Raw genomic sequence first — 23666 nt, 5'->3', positions numbered from 1 at the left:
ACACAAATAAAAAAAAAATTCTTCATCAGTTTAGACCAATATGTATTCTTCTACATATTTTTGGTAAAAAAAAAAAAAACGCAATAAGCGTATATTGATTAGTTTGTGCAAAAGTTATAGTCCCTACAAAATAGGTGATATATATTTATGGCATTTTTATTATTAATTTTTCTTTTACTAGTAATGGCGGTGATCAGCAATTTTTAGCGGGACTGCGACATTGCGGCGGACAGATCGGACACTTTTGACACTTTTTTGGGACCAATGACATTATTACATCATTGGTCAGAGCTAAAAATAGCCACTAATCACTATATAAATGGCCCTGGCAGGGAAGGGGTTAACACTAGGGGGCGATCAAGAGGTTAAGTGTTCCCTAGGGAGGTGTTTCTAACTATGGGGGGAGTATACTGACTGGAGGAGGAGAGAGATCGCTGTTCCTGATCACTAGGAACAGACAGTCCCTCTCTATACCCCTGTCAGAACAGGGATCTGTTTGTTGACATTGACAGATCCCCGTTCTGGCTCTCTGTGGAGCGATCAGTGGTGGCCGGCGGACACCTCCTATAGCTGTTAAAGGGACCGACATACAGCTATGGCTATTTGCGCAGCCGAGCCAATCTGCTCTTAATTGAGACAAGTACACACTAGAGTGATATGCTTTGTTCATACTTCATGTCTGAGGTTTACAACCACTTTAAGGTTAAACATTCCTTTTTTAATTTTTTTCAGCTTATATATGTCCTTAAAAATAATCTAAATTTTTTTATAGTCACACTAGTCATAGAGTTATGCCCTGTACACGCGGTCGGATTTTCCGAGGGAAAATGTGTGATAGGACCTTGTTGTCGGAAAATCCGACCGTGTGTAGGCTCCATCACACATTTTCCATCGGAATTTCCGACACACAAAGTTTGAGAGCAGGCTATAAAATTTTCCGACAACAAAATCCGTTGTCGGAAATTCCGATCGTGTGTACACAAATCTGACGCACAAAGTGCCACGCATGCCCAGAATAAATTAAGAGACGAAAGCCATTGGCTACTGCCCCGTTTACAGACCCGACGTACGTGTTTTACGTCACCACGTTCAGAATGATCGGATTTTCCGACAACTTTGTGTGACCGTGTGTATGCAAGACAAGTTTGAGCCAACATCTGTCGGAAAAAAATCCATGGATTTTGTTGTCGGAATGTCCGATCAATGTCCGACCGTGTGTACGGGGCATCATAGTCAAGTTTGCTGAACGGTTTATTTTAGGGTTGCACCGATACCGGTATCAGTGCCGATACTAAGCATTTGCACGAGTATCGGTACTCGTGAAAATGCTCCGATATCTGAAACCGATCTGTCCAGGCTCGGTTCTTTTATCTGTCAGCGGGATTCCCGCACTGACAGCTGAAATGTAAAAAAAACAAACAAAAAAAAAGCTGGCAATTATCCGCTGTTAAGGAGTAGGGCCGCCGTGTCCTTAACAACCAATGAAGTATAAATGAAATCCAAGCAATTGGAGCTGTCAAAGAAAAAAAAAAAAGTGGGCGATGTTTATAAACAACATTGCTCAGCCGCTGAAAGAGCTAAAAAGAAACTTTGTTTCTTTTTGTACAGTATCTATCTTTCTGTTTCTTCATCTACAGATCAAAGGGATCAACTTTACTCTGCAGACAGAGTCAGTTTAAAGCAACCTGTTAAGTAAAAAAACATTTTCTTTGTTTTTTAATTAAACTGTTCCTTTGTTTAACCCCTTAATTTACTATAATTATTAACTCCTTATTCTCCTTCTCCATTTTATTATTTTCTCGTTCACTTCTATTTTAAAAACTATTGATAATTAAATAATTTAATAATATTTTTACACCTTTAACATATATTTACACGTTTCACGTTAAAAAAAAAGTGCAATATTTTTTTAAACAATGATTTCATTAGTAAATAACTTCTCCATGCTTTGTACCATTACTGACAGCTAAACTGTAAACAAAAAGATTGCGATAGATATCAGTAATTGGTATCAACAAGTACTAACAAAAAAGTATCAGTACTCATTGTAAACAAAATGGTATCGGTGCATTTCTAGTTTCTTTGGCTGTAGCAGAGCTGAAGCCTGCAGTAGGAATAATACTTTTCCAAACCCCAAAAAGTACTTTATAAGTAACGAGAAACAGTCTTGACCAGTGGCGGCTGGTGCTCAATATTTTGGGGGGGGGGGGGAACGGCAAACAAACCTGCCCCCCTCCCTCGCACAACTGCCCACTCCCCTCCTAAGACTCCCTGGCCAATCGGGTCTCAGGACTGATTTCCTGATTGGCTGGGAGGAGAAGCAGGAAGACATAAGTGAATATTAATTTTCTATTTTCACACAACTGGGTGGGCTCAGGGTGCAGTGCTCTGCGCCCTGAGGCCACCCTTTTTTGAAGCCAATTAGAGCTTCAGGCTCTAATCATGTGCTTAAAAAAAATCCCATTGAAATACATGCATCTGGCGCCTTGCATGTAGATTAGGGGCCAGGCACATGGATTGGAGGGGCGCCCCTGCTCCCCTAATGGAGCGGCTGCCACTGGTCTTGACTGATCTTATGCATGAATATGACAATTCCATCCTAAATTGCTATACTTATGTGGAATACTTATGAAACACTTATATTTGCCCTGTTTCTATGTAATTTCTGTTATTTGTAGACAGAAATGCTGTTATACTGCTATGTCCAAATTGAATACAATAAAATGTTAATACAATATTGAACCCATCAGGGGCCATTCCGTGATGTTGGCGAAGTACTACAGCAGCGTTACAGGCCACTGGAGCCAACCCTGAGAGTGGCCACATCATTCACTTCCGTGGAAGAAGCAAGAGAGGAGATTAAACGGCAGGAGTGGGCAAAGGGCTTTAAGGATGACATGTGAGTGGAACATTTTTTTTCCAGAAAAACAGTAACTGTATTTAAAATATATATATCTATTTATATATAGAGAGAGATATATCTATATATCTCTTTCTATATATAATAAATCATGTAGGTTCCGGTAACCCCAAAAGGCTTCTGGTTATTTGACTGACTAACAAATATTCATGACCAAATATATATGGCCAAATATTTGTGGACAGGGAATCCTCACATCTACATATATATAAGCTTGATTAACACCCCATTCTAAAGTCATGAGCAGTAACTGACAGAGCTTTTAGCCTTTCCCTACTCTTATCTAAAAACAAAACAAGAAGGAAAATTGAATATAAAAAGTATAAACAGATACGCAATAATTTCCTTTCCCCAAAAAATTCTCAACCATTTTCCTGCTCCTCCTAACTCCACCTGAACATTCCTTTTTAAAGAAAAATTAAAGTGGTTGTATATCCGCACATCTAAAAAAAAAAAAAAAAGAAAAAAAAAACATTCAAGGCAAAGGCATAATGAGCTAGTATGCATTGCATACTAGCTCATTATGAAATACTTACCTTAGATCGAAGCCCCCGTATTGCAGCCTGGCCCACGCCAAGGGAGCTGACATCTTGCCCTCTGCGTTTCTTCTGGGTTTGCGTCTCCGGCCCTATGAGTGGCTGGAGCCGCGATGACTTCACTGGTGTGCATGAGTGGGGGGTCTACTTCCCAGCAAGGTCCGGCAGCGTCTGTCGGACCTTCAGCCGGGCATTCAGAGCGCATGCGCCGCTGACGTCAGTGGCTGCATGCAAAGGGAATATCTCCTAAACCGTATAGGTTTAGGAGATATTATTTTACCTACAGGTAAGCCTTATTATAGGCTTACCTGTAGATAAAAATGACAAATTAGGGTATACAACCACTTTAAAGCCCAATTTACCCTTTGGTTTAAATCAGCTAAACACATTTCAGGGGCATCAAAACAAAAGGTGTGCAAAGTCACAAGGGTGATTAAAGGGGTTGTAAAAACAGGTGCTTCTTCTGCGTTGTTACTGGCCCCCAACCACCTATCTATAAAATAACATGGTGACCAGTCAGGTCCATAAACATTGCCACAGCCACCATGCTTCGGTTTGCAGTGCGGCAAATTTAACTTGGCATGTCAAGTTTGGTAGGTGATGCTGCTTGCTGTACACACCTATTATAGTCAATGGGACCTTGCCGTAATTGTGTGCTAACCACTTGGCAGAAGTTTATGACATTGTATCCCCTTTGGGATCAAGAAAAAAACAGTCGTTCAGGAGACAGCAGTAACCGCAAGCCATCACCTCGGGCGGTAAGCTCTGGCACTATTGTAAACCAGGCATTACAATTCATTCTTTTTAGAAAACAGTCACGACCTAAATAGAAAAGCCAGTCCCCTGCTGGTGTGCTGCAGAGAACTCTTGCTTTTCGTGTGAAAGTTGTGGTCTCCAGAGTTAATGCTCCCTACTGATTGGAGTTCTAGCTGTAAATCAGCAGAGGGTATGTCGGACCTCGACAGAGAGAGAGAGACCACTGCTTACACGCCTTCTCTATAGCATACTGGCAGGGGACAGACTTTCCAACTCAGAACTTTATTCAGAATATAAGTTGTAAGCGCTCATGCACATGGGCACATTCATCCATACAACATAACAAACAGTGCATGCACACAAATGTGCATGCACCGAACACAAATTACCTGCATTTTGGACCTGCATTTACGCACGTAGTAGTATAGAGCTGTGTACCACCGTCTTCGGCCATTTACAGTATGTCCATGGGAGGCTGTACACAGCACCAGGCCTTCCCAGGCTTCGGACACTATTAAACTCCCGTTTGTCTACACTGTATTGGTGGATACGCCTGTGTGCTTGAGCCCCCAGACTTTGCACACCATTTATTTTGATGCACTGGAATATATTTGACTGATTTACACTAAAAGTCGTGTTGAGCTTTAAATCTGGATTATACTGTAAGTCCACCATAGCTATTTAAATGCTTCTTCTGGCTGTTCCAGTCATTTTAATTAGGCTGTGGAAAATTTTATAATCAGAACAGCGCTTTTTAAGTTAAAATGGCAAATGATCTAACCCCATTTAATAGAAAATTCTCCATACAAGCAGTAAGTTACTGTGAATATTATACTGTGGAAGTGGGTGCCCTAGGGTACTGTTAAGGATCATTCCCCTCTTTTGATCCTGCATTACGCTGCCTTTTTAGCCAATTTCCACTGGATATTTACAAAGCGTTGTCTTCATTTTTCCAGCTTAATTTTTCTAATGATGTTATGGTTCGTTATAACACTTGGGATGGAGATATTAAGACTTTGTATAATTAACAAGTTCTAAGTGTTCTTAACCTCTCATTTAGTTAAAAAGAGGTCATCATTTTTCCTTCCAGAGACTGATCAATTCTAATCTCTCTTTTAGAATGATAAATTCATTTGGTGATGTATTACATGTAATACATACGCAGTTGGCTGAGGGTTAAACTAGATGTAAATCAAAACTGGTTGATATTCAGTGGTGCGAAAACACCCCCTGTGTATCATAAACAATGTTCAGGGTTTTCTTGTCATATTATATTTTTTACTACTTTTCCATCCTTATTTTCATCTCAGTGCTGCTGATCTCCTTCACCCTCTTTCAGCCATTTCTTGTCTGAATGTATTCAGTGTAGTGTTGGCTGCACATCATTCCTCTGCACAATGTGTCAGCACAGTCACTTGTAGTCTCCACGAGGGACGTATGTAACAGGTTGACAACACAGAAGCACAATTGTGAAATAGTTGTCACACAATCACAGGAAGTGCCTGAACAAGGACCTTCATGGCAGGATCACTGGATATTTTTTTAAAGAAGGCTGCAAATTGAAAAAAATTGGACCCAAGTTGTGGAATTATTTTAACATGTTAAAGCTCATATGACATTTAAGTCATACAATTTATATGTACTTTAAAGGAGCACTCTGAACTGAAAAGTACACCCCTCACATTTTTGTAATATTTTATTATATCTTTTCAACGCTGAAGAAATGACACTTTACTACAATGTAAAGTAGTGAGTGTACAGCTTGTATAACAGTGTACATTTGCTGTCCCCTCAAAATAACTCAACACACAGCCATTAATGTATAAACTGCTGGCAACAAAAGTGAGTACACCCCTAAGTGAAAATATCCAAATTGGGCCCAATTAGCTATTTTCCCTCCCCGGTGTCATGTGATTCGTTAGTGTTACAAGATCTCAGGGGTAAATGGGGAGCAGGTGTGTTAAATTTGATGTTATCCCTCTCACTCTCTCATACTGGTCACTGGAAGTTTAACATGGCACCTCATGGCAAAGAGCTCTCTGAGGTTCTAAAAAAAGAATTGTTGCTCTACATAAAGATGGCCTAGGCTATAAGAAGATTGCCAAGACCCTGAAACTGAGCTGCAGCACAGTAGCCAAGGTTTAACAGGACAGGTTTCACTCAGAACAGGCCTCGCCATGGTCAACCTAAGAAGTTGAGTGCACGTGCTCAGCGTCATATCCAGAGGTTGTCTTTGGGAAATAAACATATGAGTGCTGCCAGCATTACTGCAGAGGTTGAAGGGGTGGGGGGTCAGCCTGTTAGTGCTCAGACCATACGCCGCACACTGCATCAAATTGGTCTGCATGGTTGTCATCCCAGAAGGAAGCCTCTTCTAAAGATGATGCACAAGAAAACCCATAAAATGTTTGCAGAAGACAAGCAGACTAAGAACATTGATTACTGGAACCATGTCCTGTGGTCGGATGAGACCAAGATAAACTTATTTGGTTCAGATGGTGTCAAGCGTGTGTGGCAGCAACCAGGTAAGGATTACAAAGACAAATATGTCTTGTCTACAGTCAAGCATGGTGGCGGAAGTGTCATGGTCTGGGGCTGCATGAATGCCAACATGTACTGTGACATACTGAAGCAGAGCATGATCCCTTCCCTTCGGAGACTGGGCCGCAGGGCAGTATTCCAACATGATAACAACCCCAAACACACCTCCAAGATGACCACTGCCTTGCTAAAGAAGCTGACTGAGGGTAAAGGTGATGAATTGGCCAAGCATGTCTCCAGACCTAAACCCTATGGAGCATCTGTGTAGCATCCTCAAACGAAAGGTGGAGGAATGCAAGGTCTCTAACATCCACCAGCTCCGTGATGTCGTCATGGAGGAGTGGAAGAGAACTTCAGTGGCAACCTGTGCAGCTCCGGTTAACTCCATGCCCAAGAGGGTTAAGACAGTGCTGGAAAATAACGGTGGCCACAAAAAATGTTGACACTTTGGGCCCAATTTGGACATTTTCACTTAGGGTGTACTCACTTTTGTTGCCAGCGGTTTAGACATTAATGGCTGTGTGTTGAGTAATTTTGAAGGGGCAGCAAATTTACACTGTTATACAAGCTGTACACTCACTACTTTACATTGTAGCAAAGTGTCATTTCTTCAGTGTTGTCACATGAAAAGATATAATAAAATATTTACAAAAATGTGAGGGGTGTACTCACTTTTGTAAAATACTGTAGTATATTTTAAAAGTGAGGAATCACTGAAATAAAATAAAAATGTAGCTACTCTACTTGAAATTGTGGGTCGGCTAATATATTGTACAGGACCCGACTTGACAGATATTCCACTATTGTTATCTTAAAGTGTTTTTTGATGTATCTTTTATATATTTACATGTTTGCTGTTCCATATATGAATTAATTATAGATTTGACATTTTCGCTCTCATATTTCTTTGGAAGTCTTAGCAACATCCCTACTGAACCATTGCTGAGATAAAACCAATTGGCTACAAAAAGTGTGTATTGATTTCAGACAGTGTGAGTGCACTGGCAGACCTGCAGTTAGGGGCAGTAAGGGTCCCTTTACACTTGTACATTCTGTTATGCACTTTAATGTGCATTGTGTTATGGCAGCCAATTCCTTTGAAAAAAGAATGTCCCCACAGAAATTATTTAACACAGTGCACCACAATGAATTGCAGCGCAGTGACATTGGGGTGCCCTTCTAAATTATTTTTTTTAATTAATTTTTTTATTTTTTTTATTGCACCTTACCACAACACACAATGAAGCTAGCCTAAAGCTGGACATAGACAAACTAACAGATTCCTTCATCCCCCTAGCTGAGACGTTGTATTCTGAGTTACTCCTGCTATTGTCTTAACACACTAATCAGCTGGCTGCAGCTTCTGATCTACATAAGTTTTCCAGCATGTCTGTTCAACAGAAGTCGATCTAATGGTTAACTTCTGTCGAACAGGGAAGGCCACACATAGATCGAAATTTGTCCGGTCCTTGCTGTATCAGCCATTTTTTGATCCATCTATGCCCAGTTTAACAGTAAAGCACAACCACTATGCAGCTTTTCTGGTTCTGTGCTACAAACTTTGCCACAAACTTTCAGCATTAAACAATCTATCTATCTATCTATCTATCTATCTATCTATCTATCTATCTATCTATCTATCTATCTATCTATCTATCTATCTATCTATCTATCTATCTATCTATCTCTAATGGAGAACTGCTTTTAAAGTGCAGATGCCCACAACCAAAGTCTTTTGGTAGACTTATAATTATGTCAATAAGTCTTAATGTTTTAGAATCTGACCCTAATTTACCAAAAGAGTAGAGCATGTTCACATTCAATTTCACTTATTCAGGGCCGGCCTGGCCTACCGGGATAGTGTGAATTTTCCCTGTAGGCTGCCTCCCCTGGGTCCGCTGTCAGCTGGAAGCTTTGGGACTTTTTTTTTACAAGAGCAGCTAAGAGAGAAGTGGCGGCTTTGCCGTGAACAGAAGGTGGGGCTGTCCCTGGAGTCCACGTCGCTCTCCCAGCCTCAGCAGGGCTGTCCCTGGAGCCTGTGGCAGCCCAGCTGGGCTGTTCCTGGAGCCTTTGGCCGCCTAGCTGGTCTGTTCCTGGAGCCTGTGGCCGACTAGCTGGGCTGTTCCTGGAGCCTGGGGCTGTCCAGTTTGGCTGTTCCTGGAGCCCGTGCTGCTCTCCCAGCCTTTTAGCTGCCGCCCAGCAGGGCTTTCCCTGGAGCCTGTGGCCACCCAGCTGGGCTGTTCCTGGAGCCTGTGGATGCCCAGCTGGGCTGTTCCTGGAGCCCGAGCTGCTCTCCCAGCCTTTTAGCTGGCGCCCAGCAGAGCTTTCCCTGGAGCCTGTGGCCGCCCAGCTGGGCTGTTCCTGAATCCTGTGGCCGCCCAGCTGGGCTGTTCCTGGAGCCTGTGGCCACCCAGCTGGGCTGTTCCTGAAGCCTGGACCGCTCTCCCAGCCTCTTCGTGGCCGTCCAGCAGGGCTGTCCCTGGAGCCTGTGGCTGCCCAGCTGGGCTGTTTCTAATTTTACCTATTCAGAGCTGGACTGGCCTACCGGGACAGTGGGAAATTTCCCGGTAGGCTGCCTGCCCTGGGGCCACTTGGAGCTTTGGGACTTTTTTTTTTACAAGAGCAGCTCAGAGATTAGTGGCGGCTTTGCTATGAACAGGAGGCGGGGCTGTCCCCGGAGCCCGCGCCCCTCTCCCAGCCTCTTTGCGGGCACCCAACTGGGCTGTCCCTGGAGCCTGTGGCAGCCCAGCTGGGCTGTTCCTGGAGCCTGTGGCGACCCAGCTGGGCTGATCCTGGAGCCTGCGGCCGCCCAGCTGGGCTATTTCTGGAGCCTGTGGCACCTAGCTAGGCTGTTTCTGGAGCCTGGGGCTGTCCAGCTGGGCTGTTCCTGGAGCCCGCGCTGCTCTCCCAGCCTTTTTGCGGCTGCCCAGCAGGGCTGTCCCTGGAGCCTGTGGCCGCCCACCTGGGCTGTTCCTGGAGCCTGTGACCACCCACATGGGCTGCTCCTGGAGCCTGTAGCCACCCAGCTGGGCAGCTCCTGGAGCCTGCTGCTGCCCATCTGGGCTGTTTCTTGAGCCTGTGGCTACCCAGCTGGGTTGTTCCTGGAGCCTGCGGCCATCCAGCTGGACTTTTCCTGGAGTCTGTGGCGCCTAGCTGGGTTGTTCCTGGAGCCTGGGGCTGTCCAGATGGGCTGTTCCTGGAGCCCACGCTGCTCTCCCTGCCTTTTCATGGCCGCCCAGCAGGGCTGTCCCTGGAGCCTGTGGCCGCCCACCTGGGCTGTTCCTGGAGCCTGTGGCCGCCCACCTGGGCTGTTCCTGGAGCCTTTGGCCACTCACCTGGGCTGTTCCTGGAGCCTGTGGCCACCAAGCTAGGCTGTTCCAGGAGCCAGTGGCTGCCTAGCTGGGCTGTTCCTGAAACTCAGCCTCTTCGCGGCCGCCCATTCAGGTTACAGCATGGCTGGGGGGCGGAGACTAGAGGTCAGCTGATTGGTGAGGAACATGAAGTGGGAGGGGCTGAAGGAGACCCTATCTCCTGATTTTGGCATAGGTGTCACTGCTGCAAGGCACCACGGAGCCGGAGACACAGTGAGTAACACTGCCCACTACAGTTCTCAGATCAGCAGGTAACCTTGATCAAGAGCACCTAAGTTGGCTGATCAGAACCCCCCCCCCCCCCCCCCCCAGCACTGCCACTGACCCCTCCCCCCTAGTACTGCCATGGATCCCACCCCCCACCAGCACTGCCACTGACCCCCCACCAGCACTGCCACTCATCCGATCCCCCCACCAGCATGCCACTCATCCCAACTCCCCGCCAGCACTGCCACTCATCTCAACACCCCCCCAACAAGGAGTAAGAGAAGGAATAAAAAGAGAGAATACGTGGAAAAGAGGGGGAGGAACAAAGAAAAAGGGAGAGAAAGAATAAGAGAAAGAACAAGAAAGACGGATAGAGAGAGAGATATGGAAAACAAAACAAAAGATTAGGGTGGAGTGAGATAAAGGGGAAAGAAAGGAGAGCAACAACAAAGAATGGTACATCCTAAAATGTACCATAAGGGGTTTAATACTGTACGAGTGGAAGGGACTCAGGGAGCTCTAAATCTCAGCGGGTTAGGGGCTCAAAATTCTTGCCTTGGGTGCTGACAACACATGCTATGCCATTGGGCTGGTATGAAATTATTTCCAGGGCTGGTTTTTAGTCCCAGTCCTGCCCTGCACTTATTCATCCAAAATGAATAAGGAGAAGGAAACTGAAAATTCTTAAAATGTTTTCTTCATTCACCATAAACATAGAACAAAAATGTCAAAGCTTCAGACTAGTCGACTCTTTTGAATTAAATATATATAAATAGTTGAGTCGTTTATCATTGTTTCCATGTCCTATGCAGGGCCGGTATTCTGCCAAGAAAGTTCCCCTCGGCGGATAAGGACCCCCCTGTACTGCGCAAGCGCAGCGCTTGCGCAGTACGAGCCTGCGGAAATAGCCGAAGCCGAATAGTTGTAAATCAGCTGTACACGGCGCCTGTAAGAGGGCCCCTCGCGGGCTCGCTTCACTCGCCACGCTTCGCTCGCCACGCTTCGGGCACGGCCTCGCTGCGCTCGGCACTTTTTTATTCTACCTCTAGGTCCACTTGGATGGTGGGGCTTGAACCTGGACCCAGGGCGCAGGCGCCGTGTACAGCTGATTGAAGGTTTTCAGCTTTGGCTATTTTCAGCGGCTCCTTAGTCGTTCGTACTGCGCAAGCGCTGCGCCTGTGCAGTACAGGGGGGTCCTTATCCGCCGGGGGAACTTTCTCGGCAAGACACCGGCACTACCAATAGGCAGGTCAGGTACAGTAGCTGCCTAGGGCGCCAGGGTGGGGCGGCAAAAATCCGGATCCCCAGCCACTCACAGGGGATTCAGATTTTTAAAATACCTGCAGGACCGGCGTCACTATCTATAAGGCAGCATAGGTGACTTATGTCGCCAGGCTAGGGGAGCGGTTGCGTCTGTGAAGACATCCCCGGACCTCTCTATCCCCAGCCTGCAGCAGCAGTGAAAAGAGGAGGGGAGAGAGTATGGACAAAGAGCAGCCAGCCGTAAGTGCCTGCATGATAGATGGAACCAGCCGGGGCAGGTGAGATGGAAGCCCTGCATGTAAGTCTGGACTTGCTGCAATATCCCCTCCCTCCCTCCCTCTGGAGGGAGGGAGGGGAACTGATGTGTGTTTGTGTGTGGGGGGGTACAGAGAGGAACATGTGTGGGGGCGGGGGTACAGAGGGGAACAGATGTGCAGGGGGGTACAGAGGGGAATTGATGTGTGGGGGGGTACAGAGAGGAACAGATGTGCAGGGGGGCACAGAGAGGAACTTATGTGTGTGGGTAGAGGGGTACAGATAGGAACTGATGTGTGTGTGTGGGGGGGGGGGGGGGTACAGAGAGGAACTGATGTGTGGGGGGGTGGGTCCAGAGGGGAACAGATGTGCAGGGCAGGTACAGAGAGGAACTGATGTATGTGTGTGTGGGGGGGGGGTACAGAGAGGAAATGATGTGTGAGGGGGTACAGAGGGGAACGGATGTGCAGGGGGGTACAGATAGGAACTGATGTGTGTGTGTGTGTGTGGGGGGGGGGGGGTACAGAGAGGAACTGATGTGTGAGGGGGGTACAGAGGGGAACAGATGTGCAGGGGGTACAGAGAGGAACTGATGTGTGTGGAGGGGGTACAGAGAGGAACTGATGTGTGTGGGGGGGTTACAGAGGGGAACAGATGTGCAGGGGGGTACAGAGAGGAACTGATGTGTGTGTGGGGGGGGTACAGAGAGGAACTGATGTGTGGGGGGGGGTACATAGGGGAACAGATGTGCAGGGGGGTACAGAGAGGAACTGATGTGTGTGTGGGGGGGGGGCACAGAGAGGAAATGATGTGTGTGGGGGGGGCACAGAGAGGAACCAATGTGTGATTGTAGGGCGGGGGGTGTACAGAGAGGAGCTGATGTGTGGGGGGTACAGAGAGGAACTGATGTGTGTATGGGGGGGGGTGCACAGAGAGGAACTGATGTGTGTGTGTGTGGGGGGTGTACAGAGAGGAACAGATGTGCAGGGGGGTACAGAGAGGAACTGATGTGTGTGGGGGGTACAGAGGGGAACAGATGTGCAGGGGGGTACAGAGAGGAACTGATGTGTGTGTGTGTGGGGGGGGAGTACAGAGGGGATCAGATATGCAGGGGGTACAGATAGGAACTGATGTGTGTGTGTGTGTGTGGGGGGGGGTGTGTACAGAGGGGAACAGATGTGCAGGGGGGTTGGGGAGGTACAGAGAGGAACTGATGTGTGTTGACTAGCAGGTTTTCAAATTTTCCCCTGACAAATGTGTGTTGTCGGATTTTCTGAGCATGTGTACACAAGTCTGTCGGACAAAAGTCCAAAGTACAAACACGCAAGCTCGGAAGCAAGACAAGCCAGAAGCGGTCGGTCTTGTAAACTAGAGTTCGTAATGGAGAATTAACATTTGTGATGTGGCAGATTATGAAATCTCCAAATGCAGCGCACATTCTCTTCTTCTTTAATTGGATAATAATGAAGCTGCTTTGCTGGTGATACTGATGGAGTTATTGCAAACAAATTTTCAAAGGCTTTTTTTTTCTAATGATATCAAGAATAATATTATTATGCCTTTTTTTTTTATTTGGGCAAGTTACCACAACACCATTATCCCATAGTTTTTAAGATCAAAGATACAACTATGTTGGTGTCCCTTGTCAATTTTACATTGCATTTTTTTAAATGTAACTACCTACTCCCAAACTGTCATTTGAAGTAAAACACATTGCCAAGTATTATTTTCCACAATTTTTTTTATTGTGCATTAAAAAAGAAAACAAATAAAATTAGACATGCTATCTGCCAATAGAACTTAACCAAAAAGTGCATTCTATGCATCCAAAAATATAGAAAATATACCAAATCAAATCATTATTCAACCAAAAAATAATGTCAAAGCAATAACTCCAAGGTCAATAATAAATAACACGTTATCTCCTCCGATTTCGCAACATGTCTGGTTAACGAACGGCCGTTCAGAAACGACGAAAAGCACAAAATGAAAAGAACTGAAAAGCGCTAAATGAAAAGGTGTCCTGGAAGTGATGGTTTGGCCCCACAGAGCCCTGATCTAAACTTCAGGCAGTCTGTCTTGGATTACTTGAATAGACAGAAGGATTTAAAGTGGATGTAAACCCGAAATGTTTTTTTTTTTTTTTTTTTATGTCATAATGTACAGTATAAAATTTCCTATCATTTGAGCCCAGTCTTGCCACACAGAGTTAATCCATCTCTGAGCAATCCTCTTTTATTGTTCAGTGAGATAAATCTTGACAAACAGAGAAAAACTTTGTCAAATCATCCCCCTTGCTGTGAGTGACAGGTGATTTACATATCTCGTGCACTAGCCAAAGACACAGGCATTATTTTTTAATTCCCTCCCCCACTCCTTTCTTCAGCAGCTCTGAAAGGATTGGCTGTTCCACACCTCAGCATGATTTGGCATGCTGAAGTCATGTGGTTACTTTCCTGTCTTTTCACTGGATGTTAGAGATCATAGCAGAAGTTCAGTGTAAGAAATACACAGGAGAAAATGCATATTGACAAGGGGAGTGTAGAGGTGGGCGGGGAATCTACTGACATCATGACTCCACCCACCGAGCTCCAAACAACAGACCCACCCACAGAATCTGCAGTTTTTCGGCTCTTATAACAGACAGAGGGGAGACATTTGACAGGTAAAGATACATGCAGGAGGCAAGTATATCCTTATATGACCCCTATGGCAGTAGTTTAGAAAGGATGACATTGGGTTTACATCCACTTTAAGGCAGCGTACATCCAAGGATGTTTGGAACAACCTACCTGCTGAGTTCCTTCAAAAACTGTTTCCAAGTGTACCTAAAAGAATTGATGCTATTTTGAAGTCAAAGGGTGGTCACTTTAATATTGATTTGATTTGGATTTCTCTTCTGTTCATTTACTTTCCATTTTGTTAATTGATAAAAATAAACTATTAACACCTCTTTTTCTGAAAACATTCTTATTTACAGCATTTTTTCAGAACTGTCTACAACTTTTGCACATTCCTGTGTGTGTGTGTGTGTGTATATATATATATATATATATATATATATATATATATATATATATATATATATATATACAGGAATGTGCAAAAGTATACACACTGTATACACACATACGCCTGCAATGTTCTCACTGGCAACTGTTTACATATATCCTGTGATATCCTGTGGACCTGCCACACCTTAGTTTTAATAGCAGGTAAATATGTTTCTGTTAAATATGTCACTTAGAATACTAACAAAAGGATATGATAAGTACAGGCACAGTCTTCCCCTTGCCATACAATGTCACTTAGCTCCCCATAACGTCAATGTTTAAGCTTGATTCCTCTGTTGCCTGCCACAGCTCTTCAGCCATAGCATCCCGAGAGATGGCAAATTTTCTTTCATGTCGACACACAAGAAAAATGTACTATTAAAATGCAATTGAGAAGTGATAAAAATTGTAAGTGCAGCAGCCGGCTCACAGCAGCTCTTCTGTATACTCAGGGACATTGGGGCCACATTAATTTTTTTCACTGATGTCCATCCCATGTGCAAATTAGCATTGCAAGCACCGTAATCTGTCTTGTATGAGAGCTGCCGATCCCGCGAGGGTTTACATGCTTCCGCGCTGTTGTATAATTTAAGGCTAAATGAACTAGGTTTAATTGTGGAATTTTTAGCTTCTAAATGAAATATGCTCTAAAACGTTTAAAAATGTCTCTTTAAATATATATACTGTGTATATATACACTCATACACACACGTATGCACAAGTAATTATCATATTCACAAACACACATATATATGATGTGTGATTTTGTTAACAAAAAATTTGGAGTACAGGAAGTAAGTTATACTGCCGCCTACAGGAGAATTGGTCACTAACAAACTAAAACAGATTTTCCCCACTCGATCAGCGCTACCGGCTTTAGCCAGCAGCGCTGATCAGTGTATTCTGACACCGGGGAACTCTTTCCGCTGTCAGAATACAACAGCGCAACAGGGAGGATTCCCCCATTCACATCGAGTGTGTGGATGGGGGAATCAAGTCGTTTTTTTTCATTCAACCAGCGGGTGAAAAAAAAGACTAATCTATGGGTTGCTTTATGTTTTTCTAGGGGATAATCAGTCAATAAAGTCATATACTTTTTATTAGTTATTTTGGATTTTTTTCTTTTTTCTTTGTATATGTTGATGAACTTTGGAGTAGTTTTCCTAGCTCATGCTTTTCTTTCTAATTTTGGCATTTGTGGTGTTTGGAGCCAGGGTGAGCTTCTCCTTTTTACATTTATTTTATTTTTATTTTTTTTAATCGGCTTGTTTGTGTTTTAGCTCACCAGCTATTCATCAAGGCTTTAGATTGAACTGTCTGATGTACATCTGTTTATTAAAATAATTTTGTGTACAATAAAGCAAGTGAAACACCCATCACAAATTACTTTTAGGTAGCTTTTGCCATTAAAAACTCAAAAAGTGTGTTAATAGTACACTTCACTGGAAACATCTGAACGCAATAGTTTGGAGGGATATCTGCATACTTTCTACTATATAGGTAGGTATGATTTTCAGGTGATTCCAAACTTTTGGCCATATAGTGTACATAGTAAATTCTTAAGTGTCTGTGTAGAGATCCTATTCAGCCATCCATCCATCCATCCATCCATTCATTCATTTTCTATTTAATTTCAGATTTGCTCCATTTTCCAGTTTTCAAAAAAATAAACCCTATAAACCATTAATTCACACATCCACTGAATACAAGAGGATCCCATATGGCAGTCAACATTTTCGTGATGAGGATCCAAACACATGGGTAACAAAAAAGGTACGAAAAAACCTTTCTGTGTGTTTATATTCCCAGTGTGTTGTAGCACGTGAAAGATTGTATTTAAGTGAGTGGAAAGTCAACATTATAACGTGTCCTCATCTGCGATTTAATTATACATTATAGATGTTTATAGAATATAAATCCTCTAAAGCTGTTCAATTCACAACTGTGATGATTTCCTCATCTGTCTCTGACATAGGCGCTTGCTCTCACAATTCTTTGTTTTCATCCTGAAACCCCATGTGACTAGAATATCATGGGATTTGGGAACCCAGTACTGTATATGCACCGCGGAGGAAGTCTGCACTATGACAACCTTGAATTTAAAACAAGGCTTGGCTTTTTTGGTCTGTGCATGCATGGGAAATGTTGTGGAAGGCCATGAAAGGTAGAAGAAGAGCTAAGATAAGTAAATTCCAAGAGACTTCAGAAATTAGGCTTCAAAACTGAAGGGAGTCCAATGTGTTTGGAGCAGGTCTTCATCAAGGGCATACAGACACCAATGTCTGTATACCCCTGATGAAGACCTGCTCCAAACATGTCGGGCTCTGTTCTGTGACAACTGCTATGGACATCACTATATCATTATTCAGTATAGATGTGCATCTCAAAAAATTTGAATATCGTCAAGAAGTTAATTTATTTTAGTAATTTAATTCAAAATTCCATTCAAAAAGTAAAACTCATATATTATATAGATTCATTACACACAGAGTGATACATTTCAAGCATTTCTTTCTTTTAATTTTGATGATTATGGCTTACAGCTAGTAAAAACCCCAAATTCCTTATCTCAGAAAATTAGAATATTACATATGTCCACGTACAGTATACAGTCCACGTACAGTACAGTATGCACTTAGTAATTGGTCGGGCTCCTTTTGCATGAATTACTGCATCAATGCGGCGTGGCATGGAGGCGATCAGCCTGTGGCACTACTGAGGTGTGTTAGAAGCCCATCTTGCTTTGATAGCAGCCTTCAGCTCTTCTGCATATCCCTCATCTTCCTCTTGACAATAACCCACAAATTCTCTATGGGGTTTAGGCCAGGCAAGTTTGATGACCAATCAAGCACAGTGATACCATGATCATTAAATCAGGTATAAATCAGGTATTGGTACTTTTGGCAATGTGGACAGGTGCCAAGTCCTGCTAGAAAATGAAATCAGCATCTCCATAAAGCGGGCCAGCAGAGGGAAGCATGAAGTGCTCTAGAATTTTCTGGTAGAGAGCTGTGCACTGACTTTGGACTTGATAAAACAGAGTGCACCAGCAGATGACATGGCTCCCCAAATCATCACTGTGGAAACTGCACACTGGACCTCATGCAACTTGGATTCTGTGCCTCTCCACTCTTCCTCCAGACTCTGGGTCTTTATTTCCAAATAAAATGCAAAATGTATTTTCATCTGAAAAGAGGACTTTGGACCACTGAGCAACAGTCCAGTCATTTTTCTCCTTAGCCCAGGTAAGACGGTTCTGATGTTGTCTCTGGTTAAGGAGTGGCTTGATACAAGGAATGCGACAGTTGTAGCCCATGGCCTGGATACATCTTTGTGCGGTGGCTCTGACACAAGCCATAGTCCACTCCTTGTGAATCTCCCTCAAATTCTTGAATGGCCTTTGCTTCACAATCTCAAGGCCACGGTTATCCCTGTTGCTTGTGCACCTTTTCTACCACACTTTTTCCTTACACTCAACTGTCCATTAATATGCTTGGATATAGCACTCTGTGAACAGCAAGCTTCTTTAGCAATGACCTTTTGTGACTTACCCTCTTTGTGGAGGGTGTCAGTGACGGTCTCCTGGACAATTGTCAAGTCAGCAGTCTTCCCCATAATTTTGTAACCTACTGAACCAGACTGAGAGACCATTTAAAGGCTCAGGAAACCTTCACAGGTGTTTTGAGTTAATTAGCTGATTAGAGTGTGACACCAGAATTCTACAATATTCACATTTTCACATTCACATTTTCTGAGATACTGAAGTTTGGGTTTTCACTAGCTGTAAGCCTTAATCATCAATATTAAAGAAAGAAATGCTTGAATTATATCACTCCGTGTGAAATGAATCTATATAATATGAGTTTCACTTTTTGAATTGGATTACTGAAATAAATTAACTTTTTGATGGTATTCTATTTTTTGAGATGCTCCTGTGTATTAGGATGAATATGCTGATGAGTCATGAATGAAAATCTGTATTAGACCAGTCAAGTAATCTTTTATACATACTTTTATGATTGTAACTATAACATTTAGAATGGTATTGTATTGTATATAATGGTATTGGTATTTTTCAGTTACCGTTTGTGCCCTAAAAGTCCCAGATACCCAGCTTTACTTTTTATCTTATGCATTCTTGTTGTGTGATGGTGGAACATGCACAGCACCAAGTCACTTCATTTTCATTTTCTATGAATAAGAGCGCGTACACACGAGCGGACTCTTTGGCAACAAAAGTCCAACGGCCATTCCGGCGGACTTTTGTCAGACTTTTGACGGACTTCTGACGGACTTTTGAACGAACGGACTTGCCTACACATGATCACACCAAAGTCCGACGGATTCATACGTGATGACGTACGACCGGACTAAAATAAGGAAGTTGATAGCCGGTATCCAATAGCTGCCCTAGCGTGGGTTTTCGTCCGTCGGACTAGCATACAGACAAGCGGATTTTTCGACCGGACTCGAGTCCGTCGGAAAGATTTGAAGCATGTTTCAAATCTAAAGTCCGTCAGATTTTCGACTGGAAAAGTCCACTGAAGGTCCAATGAAGCCCACACACGATCGGATTGTCCGCCGGACTTGGTCCATCGGACCAGTCTGGTTGAAAAGTCCACTCGTGTGTACGCTGCATTAGACTCACAAGACAAGTGTGAATATATTGAACATATGGTACATAAAAGTAAATACCCTCAAATGTCAAAAATTACCCCTGGACAGCTATTTTTAGGGGCACCAAGGCCCATAATTAACATTAGCAGTCTGTTTGTTTACACTGGGTGCTATCAGAGCCAAAACCGATTTCGCCATGAAGAAGAGGATGCTACACTTGAAACACGTAAACTAGCTAGGTTCCAGGTGGTGTCTTTCCAAGCCTAGGAGCAGGCATGGTGGATTGAGCAATTGTGATGCTAGTGCTTACTCTGATGGGTTTTGTGCATCACAGTGTTTGTGAGTAGACTTATTTGGTTTACTAACCCCTTCCCGCCCTCCACAGTGCGGGCCTAAATTGCCGGGAGGGCGTTCATATATGCTCTCCCGTGCTCGAGCGGCCAGCGAGCCACCTGCGGGGCACGCATGGTGCACTCTGTGATCAGCAAGTCAAGGAGACTTGGCTGATCATAGATCGGAGTAAGGGGCCGATCCCGACCCCTTACCACATGATCAGCTGTCAGCCAATGACAGCTGATCACATGATGTAAACAGAGACGGTAATCGGCTATTTTTTCTTCTCACGCTGACAGTTAGAAAGCTCTTACCTGAATGTCTTTTCCTAAATTTTTACAGTTGTGCCAACATCAGTTCATTTCAGTACCAAAAACCTGGTATTGGTTCAGAGAGCAGGTGGTTTAAATATCTGTTCCAGCAAAAGATGACAGATATGTTAGTATTGGCTTAGCCTTTGAAGGGGTTAATGTAATGTTAGGGGTTAAGGTCGGTGTAAAGGACTAGGTTAGGGTTAGGTTCAGATATTAGTTCAAATGTTAGCGCTTTCCTGACTATCGATTGCGGAGATTGCGGACTGCCCATAGACATACGATAGCTACCAATGCAATCGTTATCAGCCAACAAACATTTTCTGTCATATGCGTTTAATGTAAATATGGTTGACTGAAGTTTTGAAAGTTGTAGTTTAGCCTTTCAGCTTTCATGAAATGAGTTTGAAGGACCCAGTTCCATTTAATTATATGCATGAGTTTGTAGGCTGTATACAAGGCTTATTTTATGATACACAACGCATACAAATATCCAGAGCTTCAAAGATTTCATTTCGAGAGCCTAAGCATATTGCACAGAACATAAAGTTGACCTTTACCATCTGGAATAGAGTGGGATGTGGAACACATCATAGATTTAATGTAGCACAACGCTGTATGCGGGAAAACTTGGGTGGGCCCGTGACTGCCTGCCCATTGCGCCCGGTGATTGAATCTGCTGTCACCAGCATCCCCATAATAATGAACGTTCAGCTTAATGACCGTGATTATGATTATCATAATTGATGTGCAAGAGCAGTGTGTGGGGATCATTACAACTCAACTGTTTAGCTGAAAATCAGACTTTCTTATGGGTCATTTTACTTTTACGCAATGATTGGAATAAAATAGGCCTCCTCCCCAGGTGATTCCTCCGTTTTCACATTAAAAATGAATTAAACCTTGCTGGACTTTTGTCATTCATTTTAAATTGTTAAAGCGTGATTCTGCCTTTGGGTAAGTTTCCGAGAACACGTACAGCATAATCAAAATATCATTTCCACCTATATAATTGCTCACCTTATTCCATTACTTTTGTTTGTAGCTCTGATCATGTGCCCCACACTGACCTATTCTGTCTGTAAAAAATGCACATTGTCTAGGGGGATGAATCTTTGTGGGAAATTCAGAAAATTAGGACATAGGAATTTCTCATGTGATAAAAAGAAAAAAATAGCTTCTAACATACCTGAGGATAAAAGCATGTATTAACACATTACTGTTTATTAATTGTACTCATATATATAGCATTAAAGCTGAAATCTCTTCTTTACTGAAATAGCTAACTCTGATTTTTCTGCACACTGTGGCTTTCTCACAGTGTGCATTAGAAGTTAAAGCAAGTCAAATAGTTCCTGCTTCATTTCTTGGTTGCAGCATCATCTGCTTTTTCCTCTCCAGCCTTACTGTCCTTGGCCTGCCTCTTTCATTCATTGGATTTCAGTTCTTTCAATATTACCAGACCATAGAAATGGTAGCTGGCTGCATTCGTTTTTCTATTTTCAGGCTTTTTCTTTCCTCTATTTTCATATATTGTAATGTTCCTGCCAGTAACACACTTCTTTTGTTAGGGGGGCTAAGCTCATTGACAGTACTGTATCTGTGGCAGTTTACACCTGAGTGTTTATTTTTTCTTTTCTTTTCAAGAGATTTTTACAGGGCTCTAAATATACATGTTGCCAGGTCAATTGTGTTAATGCTTAATTTCAAAGTGATACAGTACAGTGTGTAGCCGGGTTCTGCCACCGAATGTGTGCTCGCCCCCCCACCACTATGAACAGTGACCCAACTGCTGTGTGTGTTCCTGTGCCTGCTCTTCTCTCATCACCGCTGCTTGCTGTGCATTGTTTCCCCCTCCCCCTGCCGTTGTAAGCTGGTACAGAGCAACTGGAGGAGTGGCCTGTGTTCCTCTCTTCCTTAGCTTCCTGTCAGGGCTGGGCTCAGCCCTTCCTTCCCTGAGCTGGCCACTCAGCTATCAGCTAATTGCCAGCTCCTTTCTCTCCACAGTGACTCAGCTGTTGATGATCTGCTCGTCAGTCCTGCCTACTTAAAGTGGAGTTCCACCCACTTTTACAACTCTTCAGCATCCCTCACTAAACTGTGCACTGTAAACAAATTGGATATTTTTTAATTTTTTTCCTCAGCACCTACTGTATATCTGCTTTATTCATTTTTCACTTCCTCCTCCCTGGCCGTGGCCCATCGCATCATTTCTTGTTTGCAATGCCTTCTGGGAGGGGGCAGCAAATTCATCTGACACTGCCGTTGCTATGGAAACCTGGCCTGAAACCTATTACACTGCTTGTGCTGCATTGGGCATGTGCGAGATCTGCAAGGATGAGATCCAGGAAGAAATACAGTCTGGCTTCAGATGCCCACACTTAAGATGGCCACGGCCTGCTGTAAGTTTATAAAATAACAAACTACTGCTATAAACTAACAAACAGACCTTAGTTTACAGACTAACTTTACTAGAATACATTAAGCTTGTGTATTATAGGGGTATTTTTATTTAAAAAGTATAATTTCGGCCAGAACACCACTTTAAAGCCGTCCAGCTCACTTGATCTCTGCCTTCGCCTTTGGTCACATCTCAGAGACTTTCTTCTGCGTTCCTGTTGAAGACTTGCTCGACTGACGTCCCTTCTGGCTCCTGATCCTGCTTGCTGTGCTACTATGTTGACCTCTGTTTCTCTGACATTGGCATTGGCTGACTACCCGATCTGGTTACTGTACTCTGGCTATGTATTGACTACGCTTACACTGTTTACCTTTTTGTTATTATTAAACAAGTGTGATTAACTGTACTTCTGTCTCGGTCTGATTCTTGGTTTCTGACAGTAGGCGAAGGCCATGAATTCAGAAGATGCAGTCAGTCCACTTGTTGGTAAAATTTTTTCCAGATTGGATGACCAGGATCACCGCATGGATCAGTTTGCCTTGGCGTTACAAACGTTCCTGAGTCACACGGCTAACCTAGAATCTTCCACTATGGCTGCTCCGGTACAACCTGTGTTGCAGGCCATCCCTGCTGCTGCTACAGTCTCTGTGCAGGCACCCGCCTCGAGTATTACCTCTTTAAGAGGCATGTCTGGTTCCGCTCCGCTTCCCCATCGATTTGGGGATGATCCAGTTCAGTGCAGAGGGTTTCTCAACCAGGTTGAGATATACTTTGAGATGTTGCCCCAGGCATTTCCCACGGACAGAAGCAAAGTAGGTTTTGTGATATCTTTGCTTTCTGAGAGAGCCTTGGCCTGGGCAAACCCTCTATGGGAGACACAAATACTAGTGGTCCTGAGTTACCCAGAGTTTGTGGCTTCCTTCAAAAGGGTATTTAACGTTCCCGCACGCTCCGCTTCTGCTGCCAAGAGCCTCATGTCCATCAAACAGAGTACGAGAACTGTTGCCGATTACATCATTGAATTCCGTACTCTGGCAGCAGAGGTTGCTTGGAACAATAAGGCCCTCGTGGCTGCCTTCTCTCATGGTCTCTCGGATAACAT

At 43.7% G+C, this 23666-nt stretch overlaps 1 protein-coding gene across 2 annotated transcripts in view; it reads left to right on the top strand.

Moving 5' to 3' along the window:
- The window catches only part of SPATA17 (spermatogenesis associated 17), a 262104-nt gene that overhangs the window by 201712 nt on the left and 36726 nt on the right, over nucleotides 1-23666 (top strand). For both annotated transcript variants that reach the window (XM_073629180.1, XM_073629179.1), the window contains 2 exons: nucleotides 2751-2899; nucleotides 16540-16675. In XM_073629180.1, coding sequence (XP_073485281.1) covers nucleotides 2751-2899; nucleotides 16540-16675 — 285 coding nt within the window. The remainder of the gene's footprint in view (nucleotides 1-2750; nucleotides 2900-16539; nucleotides 16676-23666) is intronic.

Source organism: Aquarana catesbeiana, linkage group LG04, assembly GCF_042186555.1.
Source record: "Aquarana catesbeiana isolate 2022-GZ linkage group LG04, ASM4218655v1, whole genome shotgun sequence".
NCBI lineage: Eukaryota > Metazoa > Chordata > Amphibia > Anura > Ranidae > Aquarana > Aquarana catesbeiana.
Note: the sequence above shows the minus strand (reverse complement) of the source record. Positions and strands in the feature narration are given on the sequence as shown.